General features: G+C 46.3%; 1 protein-coding gene across 4 annotated transcripts in view; it reads right to left on the reverse strand.

Moving 5' to 3' along the window:
• The window catches only part of SMG6 (SMG6 nonsense mediated mRNA decay factor), a 183,596-nt gene that overhangs the window by 172,748 nt on the left and 1,590 nt on the right, over positions 1-9,258 (reverse strand). For 3 of the 4 annotated variants that reach the window (XM_056819616.1, XM_056819617.1, XM_007485774.3), the window contains exons 2-6: positions 4,029-5,778; positions 3,428-3,620; positions 2,892-3,002; positions 2,067-2,173; positions 1,768-1,846 (exon numbers count right to left, since the gene is read on the reverse strand). In XM_056819616.1, the coding sequence (XP_056675594.1) occupies positions 1,768-1,846; positions 2,067-2,173; positions 2,892-3,002; positions 3,428-3,620; positions 4,029-5,778 (2,240 nt within the window). Of the gene's footprint in view, positions 1-1,767; positions 1,847-2,066; positions 2,174-2,891; positions 3,003-3,427; positions 3,621-4,028; positions 5,779-6,408; positions 6,851-9,258 lie in introns of those variants that run through there. The other variant, XM_056819615.1, reaches the window with a different exon arrangement.

Consider the following 9,258-nt stretch of genomic DNA (forward strand, 5'->3'; position numbering starts at 1 on the left):
AATTTGGATTTATGCCCCAAAAGTCATTCAATGTACAGATATTAGTTCTACTTCAAAGTAATCAAAGAGGAAAAGGGTCCATCGTTACAAAAATATTCATAGCAACTCTCATTGTGGTGGCAAAGAATTAGAAAACAAAGAGAGTATCAATCAACTGGGGAAATGTCTGACCAAATAATAAATGAATGTGACAGAATACCAATGTGCCATTAAGAAATGATGGTGAAGGTTTCAGAAAAACCTGAGAAATACTATATAAACTGAGGCAGAGAAAAGTGAGCTGAACCAGAAGAAAAATGTATGCAATGTAAAGACAAAAAAGTTTTTAAAGACTTTAAGAATGCAATGACCAACTGACCAAAGGCCTGATGATAAAACCTGCCACTTGCCTTCTAACAGAAAGATGACAGATTCCAAATGTAGAAGATTACACATGTGATATTTCTTTTGCTTCATTTTGCATATTTCTGAGAAGGGTTTTCTTTTTCTTTTGGGGGGGAGGGGATAGTTGGAAAAAGAGAAAAATAAAACAAAATAATTTAAGGAGAAAAAAACCCTACCATGGCAGCTGAGTAAAGGATCAGTTAATGTGGGAAGAAAAGTGGGCAGGAAGACCAATGAGAAGACTATTGTGGCAGTAGTCCAGGCACGAAGTGATGAGATCTTGAATTTGGGTTGTGGCTACTTGAGTCGAAAGGGCTATACACAAGTGGTGTTGGGAAGGTCAAAAGAAGTTTGGGCACCTGAGTGGCTATATGGAATAAGTGGAAGTGAGAAGGCAGTATCATCAGGACCTGGGAGGAGGATGTAGCTCTCTGTGGTAACAGGAAATTCAACAAATCCAAGAAAAGGACGATGAGTTCTGTTTTTGTACATGGTGAATTTGAGATGCCTATGGGACGCAGAGCAGGAGATGTCCAAAAGTAATACACAACTGTAGCTCTGGAAAACCCAGGACTGAATAAGAGACCTTGGAGCTATCCATATTTGAAAACATGGGAACTGATGAAATCACCAAGTGAGCTTGCATTCAACAACAAAAAAAAAGGGGGGGGGACTGCCCAGAGTTACTTTGTATCTCCTACAATACTTACAACAATGCCAGATGCATAATAGGTTTTGAATACTTGAATAGGAAGGAAAGTAAATGACAAGTAAGGTAAAACAAAATGAGGAAAAGACTCACCTAGTCTACTAAGTTCATGTGGCTGAAGGACAGGAAACTTTTTTCTAGAGTCACTGTGCCATGAAGGCAGACACACTTTATTTCAGAGGGTTGGGTATCTTTTTGAGAGAACTAGAAAAGGTCACACACAAAAGAAAAGGCAGGAAAGGAGGAAGGTAGGCAAGAAAGAAACTCATCCATGGCCGGGCAGAAAGGCCAAGAGATTCAGAACGCAGATTCCACGGTGCTTGTGTATTTCTGAACTACACTAATTATGAAATCCCTCTAGTCACAACCTGCACTTGGCTGGGAAGGTCATTCCTGCTATTGAGATGGTTCAAAATCACCATTCTAGCTTCTTCCCTTGCTCTTCTCCTTAACCCTTCAGACGTCACCTCTGAATTGAAGATGGCCATAGCAGTTTCAAGAGAGGAAGCACAAGGAGAGGAGTGGCAAGGAAAGTGGACACTGTCAGTGCTGCCAGCTTGGCCCAACCTAAGCCCAGTGGATGTCCCAAGCTCAAACTAATATTCTCAATTTGCAACTTTACCTCCTGTGGCCGGCCAGGCTGCCCTCCCCCCCACAAACACAGTCCTGCTTACCGTATACACTGCTAACAACGCCAACTGATTATAAGGACGGCCATTCTTGGGAGCAATGTGCTGAGCCTTCAAGTACCAGCTAAAATGGAAAAAGGACAAGAACCCATATCAGATCAAACTGGGCTCTTCACCCAACCAAGCTAGGAGCCTGCAGTGAAGCACTAAAGACCAATAAAGTGGCAGAAGAGTCTCCCTAGAGTATGTGGGACAGCCCAAGTGGGACACAGTACAGGCTTCTGCCCATTTCTCATACCATGCCTTGACTTAAAGAATGAGGAGGAACAAAGGAAATCAAGTACCTTCGTGCTTTCCCATAGTTTGTTGTGTCATTGGCTTGTTCCCGGTACCTGGAAATGTCTCCTTGGCAAATCATACACCGCTGGGCACTGATTAAGGCATACTTCACCTTCAAGTAAACAGTCAGCAAACATTTGGAGAAAACATGTGAATTATATGAGTAACAGCAGAATAAAGATGCCAAAATAAGATATCTGAGGACCCTGAACAACCCATGAAGCAATAAACTCACTTTACTTATATGAAACCAACACCCAATTTTATAAATAATACTGAAGGGAAAAAAGGATAGAAGAAGCAAGGGAATGTGGTCGAGGTTCTTATTCTAGGAAAGTGGACTGGATGACTTTGGCAAAGACCCCTAAAAGAAATTTTTTTACAAAACCCAGCCAACTTGTTAATAGTCCCATAGTCTTACATGAGATGAGACTGGAGCTGTGATTTCCTAGTGGCAAGGACCTTATTTTTAAGATCCTTCTACCAATGTAGACCAGTATCTACCCTGCCACTTATGGTCTTAGTGCCCAGGATCACAGAAGCCAGCATAGGTCTGAGACAGGTCTTATACACAGGTCTTCTATACTGTGAGAACCAGCATTCTAACCAATGCCCCATGCTGCCACTCCTTTATGTAGCCTACACAATTCCAAAAACCGTCTTCTTTATCTCCTCTAACACTATGGTCAGGCCTTCCTGGCTCAATGAGAGTCATGAGAAATACCCATTCTAACAAAAAGTAAACTGGCAAGCGACTAAGGCAATACAGAAACTACAGGAGAGACTGAAAGGAAGCAAAGCATTCACCCAGAGAAGGAGAGTCATCTTACCATTTTCCTTAGTGGTTTGCTACGAATGGCCAAACCATCCATGTAGTCCTCCAGCTTAAACTGGTACGTAACCTGCAGTTTCTGAAGCAGACTATCAAAGAAGACGGTGCCCTGAGGAGACAAGAGATGTGAAGAAGTTGTGACAGGATGGGGAAACGCCTCACGTTTTATCATCCCCACAGAAGACCCAAGAGAGAAATTAATGCAAGAGATGTAAAGTTCTGCTTCTCTACCAGAATCCCCAGAGTGTCAGATGGAAGACCAAGACTGTTACACATTGTAAGCTTCGTCATGAAAAAGATTCATTAAAGAATTAGGAAATGAGGAGGTCCCCAGTCAAGCTGAGTTATGAAGCAATCTTTCATGTTCACCATGCTCATCAAGAAGAACCTCAAAAAAACCCAGTGCAAGATTAGGCCAATCCAAGCCCAGGGAAAGAATCCCAAACTAGTGGCTTCTGTGCCGCCTTCAGGGCACCGGAGACTGCCTTGTGGGCACAAGGATGCCTGCATGTGTCCTTGCAGCAGAGGGCTCACCTCATCCAGGAGTTCCAGCAGCCTATTCCGAATCTGCTCTGGGTTCTCAGCATTTGGATCCTTAAGCAGCTGTCTGAACTTCTCAATGACCTGGTAGAAAGCACTCTTCCACAGGATCTGGTCCACATTCTGGTGATCAGAGAACTCAATGTCCAATAGGAGGCAACGCTCATAAAGTTGTACCAGCTCCGCTCTAGAACAATATATCAAACAATAAAACCAAAAACAATCACCAGAAAAGCTCAATTTTTTTACTCACATACAACCCCTTCAATACCCCAAACCCAGACCTCAGGTTCTTTCAAAGACAAGTCTGCAGGAGTTGGGAATTTTCACTGGCTTAGCAGCTGCCATAAGCTCCCCACCACAAGCCAAAAGCAGCACCTTCCCAAGCAACTTGGAAGCCCTTCCCTTTTCCATTTTAGGAGGCCACAAGCACTCAGTCAGATTCTCAAGGAGGGGCAAGAGGCAGGGAGAATGCAGTCACTTATCCTTGTTTATACTATACGCATCCTCTGAGGTTTTCTCCCAGATGGACCTTCCTAGGACCAATCTGCCAGAATGTGCTCCTGCCTGTCTACAGCCCCTCCCCACCACATACCTGAGCTGGGCCATCTTTTCCAAGCCCTCAGGGCTGATCCGGTCTCTGGAGAGCAGGTTACTGAGCTGCAACTCCTGGTTGTCAGCCACTCTTAGAAGCCGATGGAGCTCTTGATGCTGCAGGTCCCTCACCTGCTGCTCCATCTCTTCCGTACTCAAGGAGCTGGCAGGGAGAGGGCCACAGACATACTGCCCAGATGGAGCAGGGTAGCCAGAGTAGTAAGCCCCAGGATACACGCCATTTGTAGGGCCCAGGGGATACTGCAGTGGGCCATAGCCCGTGTAGGGATACTGAGGTCCAGGGCCCGGTGTCCTGGGATAATAGTAAGGGTTATCAGAGTTTTGGAACTTATAGTAAGACGCCTGAGCCTGGCGTGAGTCCCCCCAAGACGTGGGGCTGACTTCATCATCAGTATCCAGGAAGTGAAGCTGAGGGGTCTGGCTCTTGAGAGCAGGTTTCTGGTCAGGATTGTTTGGGTCCCACAGCCGCCGGGAAGTGCCTCCTCGGCCCCGACTCCGGGACCCCTTACCACCAGCCCCAAAGAGAAGCTTTGATCCCAAAAGTGTGGATTCTGGCGATCCTGTCGTACTGACTGAAAGTGCTGTGTGGGCAGGCAAGATCAGAATGCCACGGCCACGGCCCCGCAGTTCCTGGTTTGTTTTGGACTCTTGCTTTTCCGGAGCCCTGTTCATGCTGCCTGAGCCCTGCTCAGCTTTGGCTCTCTCCATATCATCCTTACTTAGTCTTGCCATGGGCACATCCTTGTTCATGGTCTCCGCATCAAAGGTGACTCGAAGGCCACCTCTGTTCTCCTTCCCTTCGCTTCTCCGCTCACCCTCCCCATGACAAGCCCAACTTCTGTCCAAAGGTTTCCTCCTCTCCGAGCTCCTCCGGGGCCCCAGGCGGTCAGGCTCATCCATTCTGTCTTCATCCAGGGAGTCAGTGGAAGACATAGACACCTGTTTCTTGAGACGAGGCCTCTCCTTGGCTCGATCCTGACGACGGCGCCTCCCTCCACCATCAGCCAGCCCTGACCCCTCAGCACTGTTATTGCTCCCCGCCGAGCTGGTGCTACAAGTGCGATAGCGATTCCTGCGCTTGTCGGACCGTGAGTAACGCTTGGCTGAGCCGGGCTTGCCCTGGAGCCCATCATCGCTGACTTTCTTTGTCCCTTCCCCCTTTTCAGTCCTCTTCCCCCTGTCTCCCCTGATGGCCCTCTGGTTCTTGTCAGCCTCATCTCTGGTGGACTTGGCCTTGGCACCATCTTTCCTTGGGTCCTTTTCAGGCTCATTGTCCTCAACTCTGAGCTGCTCTACCTGACTGAGAACCTCAGCCTCTTCTACTCGGCCAGCCAGGTCTCTAGCAATAGTCTGTAAGCGTCTTCCAGGTTGATAGATCTGTAAATCAGGTTTCTTTGTTCTCTTAATAATTCTGAGACCCCGATCATCTTGGCCGGAGGTTTTAGGAAAAGATTCCTGTCCCTGGAAGGGTTCTTTCTTTTCTGTATCTGCAGGGCCATTTTGCTGTTGGCTGTCAGTCACCTTGCAGAGATCTTTAATGACCTGTGTACCATTTTCCAGAGCAGAGGTATCTCTGTCATTGGCAACTTCATCCCTGAATTCCTCACTACCTGAAGGCTCCTTGACTTTAGGTTTGTTCCTCAGTCGGGAAAGACCAGGCTTATAGATTTCCAGATCTGGGCGCCTGTTATCTTTACGCTGCCTGGGCTCCTTCAACTCCTTCATGTTTTCTGTAGGGGGAGGGATAAAGGGAGGGGATCAAGAGAAAGAGAGTCACTATGATTACGTAACAGAAAAGCAGGGCAAGATTACACACCCAAATGCTCATATTGGCAAGCAGGGAAAGAAAGGTCCCCAGAGGCCCCGGGAGCAGAAGGTGTTTTGAAATGGAAACAAAACAAGAGCTAAAATTTTGGGTTTACATATGAGCTCAGCATCTGGCAAAGAAAAGAATCTAGTGTTGAGGCTATCTACACTTACGATTAGGAAAAAAGAGAAAACTCTCTTCTCTGGAATTAACAGAACTCTCATTTGGCTCTCCTGGACCCTAAACCAACCAAAATTTCTCTGATGATTCCCATTACCTATATTCTCTATCTACAGAACCCCTTGAGTCATCTCATCACCTTCTCTCTTTGCCTCTTGGGTGTGGTTAAACACCACAAGAATTGTGGGATAGGTGGTTTTTACCAAAAAATAATCTGGAAGAGAAAACGGATATGCATGTAGCAATCCAAAGGCCACACAAACTCCTCTAGGGAGCCATCTCCTGATCCCACAGTCTCTAAACCTGTAGACCAATGGCATAGCTAGAATAATCCCCAACTTGAGGGAAAAAGTGGAGGGTACCAATCACACACCTCCTGTTGGAGCAAAAAGGAAGCAGTTCCTCTCACATTCTTCAACTCCACTCATGCTCACCAACTCCCTGACAGCAGCCAGCAAAGCCATTCCAAGGAAATAGTGCTCAGGCCCCCATCATTAGAACGCTGAGACCAGCTGCTGCCACGACGATGGAATGTGAGAAGGAAAAGGTTCTGCAAGGGAGCTTTCCCTGGAAGATGATAGAAGGATTGTGACATGCTCTCCAAACAACGAACTGACATGTGCAAAAAAAAGTAAAAATAAAAATAGGGACTAGTTCAGATAGGAGAGAGTCACAACTCTTGGGATCATCTCTCAGGCTCCACCCATTCACTAAAATATATCCATAGCAAGACACTTAGTCCTTGGAAGTACCCATTTTCCCTCTCTGTGAAAGGGAAACTTCACTATCTGCAAGCAATGATTAACCATGTTTATGGAAAATGTGGTATGAAGGTGTGAATGTTAATACAGTACTGAAAAGAGAGGTGCTATGGAAATACCCAGAGCTGTTCAATAAACATTTAACCTCAACAATGCCGGGATAGTAATAAGCAGTTCCAAAGTTAGTCTCTGCTTTTAGTCCAATTACCAATTGCTGAGTAATCTTTCAAACCATAACAAAACTAGAAAAAGCTATTTTTGCTGCCAGGAGACACAAGAATAGAAAGAATTACAGAACAGGGCTGCAGCAACCAATATAGAAGGCCATTAAATCAATCTCAAGAACAATCCCCACAGTTCATCACAAAGAAGGATGGAAGAACATTTCTGCTATTCAGATTGCAAAGCAGAGATGCAGACAAGTCAACAAGCAACAAAAGCCCAATTTCACAGCCTTTTTTTCACGCCATCTTTGTTTATTACTCAAACCCCTAGCCTTTCTTCAATATATGCAGGCCCTCCTCCACAGCCCACTCTCTTCCCTAGGCTTCCATGACACTGTCCTCCTTCAAGGCTCCTCTTGATCACTCCTTCAGAGCCTCATTGGATGGATCATTGTCCATATGCCTCTCTCTAACCACAAGGAACTTAAAGTCTCTGTCCTGGGCCCTTTTCTTCCTCTACCCTCTCTTTCTTCCTGGTTTCACAGGCTTCCACAGGTTCAAATACGAATATGACACCCAAATCTATACAACCAGGTCTCAATTTTCTCCTGTGCACAAGTCCCACTGAATAACCCACAGTATCTCACAAAACTGTCAACCTGTTCAAGGCAGAACTTATCATATTTCCCCCTGAACTCGCCTCCTTTTCCAAAGTTCTCTGTTTCTGCTGAGGATGCCACCACCACCCAGTCATCTAGGTTTACAAATTCATAGTTATTCTCAATGCTTCAGTATACCTCCTTTCTTTACCCAATCAATTACCAAGTGTTATTATTAATGTTGCTCTCCAGCTCCCGCATCTGATCCTTTCTCTTTGTTCAGAGCTGCCCCTCACCCCCTTCAGGTCATCCCTCACCTCTCTCTGGACTATTGCCACAGCCTCCTAAGAGCTCTGCTTCTGGTCTTCCTCCTCTCCAATCTCCACAAAACTACCAAAATAAGCTTCTAAAAACACAGATCTGACCATACCACCCCTCCCCTCCTCAAAAAGTTTCACTAGCTCCCAATTACCTCTGGGGGAAAAAAAAGAGAAACTCCTTAGTAATTACTTAAAGCCCAAACAATCTGGCTCCAGTGCCTGTCCAGACTCACTGCACACTACTACTCCAGAAACTTTCCAATCTAAATGGTGCTAAGTTAAAATCTCCTTAACCTGCCCAGAAGGTCCTCCCCCTCTCTCAGGCCTCCTCAGCTCCCTGCCAAGTGTCATTGCCCCTCTTGCCTGGTAGTGAGTGCCCTTTCCTTCCTGTTGGCATGTTCTGACTCCTCTGTTTACATAATCTGTTTCCTAATAAAACACAACAGGTCCCTCCCTAAAAAGTAGGAATTCTTGTAGTAGCCTCTGCTTGTCTCTACAAGGACCTGCCTTGTACATAACCCATTAACTAACACTAGTTCAACTGAAAAGGTCCAGAAACCACCTCCTACATGGGTCCAGCCCCAAAGAGAGGCTGACACTAGGCACTACTGGGTTTCCAGGCACAAAAGTGGCAACCCAGAAACCTACAGACCAGGTGGGGGCCAGCCAGGCCACCCACACCACCCAGGAAAGGTATGGCATCTTGCTCCAGGTGGCATTGAAGCCAAGCCCTCGGGTAGGACCCATTTGCTCTCTGTAAAAAAGCTAAAGAAGTGAGGAGGCAATCGCCAGTTGCCATACCTCCCTCTAATTTTTTTCTTTCAGAAGCAGAAGAGATGACAAGAAGATGGACTTGAGGGGGTGAGGGTACAGGGAGAAGGGGAGAGCGGAGGAAGAAGTGGGACCCTCAGGAAAAAGAAGAGGTAGGGGAAGAAGGAATAGGACTTGGGTGGAAAGAATAAAAGTGAGGGAGGAAGAAGAATAGAACCTTGGGGGCAAGGAGAAGAGTGGGGAAGAAAAATCAGATAAGGGAAGAAGAGGTATTACTTGGGGAAGGGGCAGGAATAGGACCTTGGGGGTAAGAAGAAGAAGTGGGGGGGGGGGGCAGCTGGGTAGCTCAGTGGATTGAGAGCTAGGCCTAGAGACGGGAGGTCCTGGGTTCAAATCTGGCCTCAGCCACTTCCCAGTTGTGTGACCCTGGGCAAGTCACTTGACCCCCATTGCCTAGCCCTTACCACTCTTCTGCCTTGGAGCCAATACACAGTATTGACTCTAACACGGAAGGTAAGGGTTTAAAAAAAAAAAAAAAGAAGTGGGGGAGAGAAGAAGATGGAGAGGAAGAAAGGGGAGAGAGATTTGGGAAGGGAGGATCTGAGATG

Source organism: Monodelphis domestica, chromosome 2, assembly GCF_027887165.1.
Source record: "Monodelphis domestica isolate mMonDom1 chromosome 2, mMonDom1.pri, whole genome shotgun sequence".
In the NCBI taxonomy this organism is placed as follows: Eukaryota; Metazoa; Chordata; class Mammalia; order Didelphimorphia; family Didelphidae; genus Monodelphis; species Monodelphis domestica.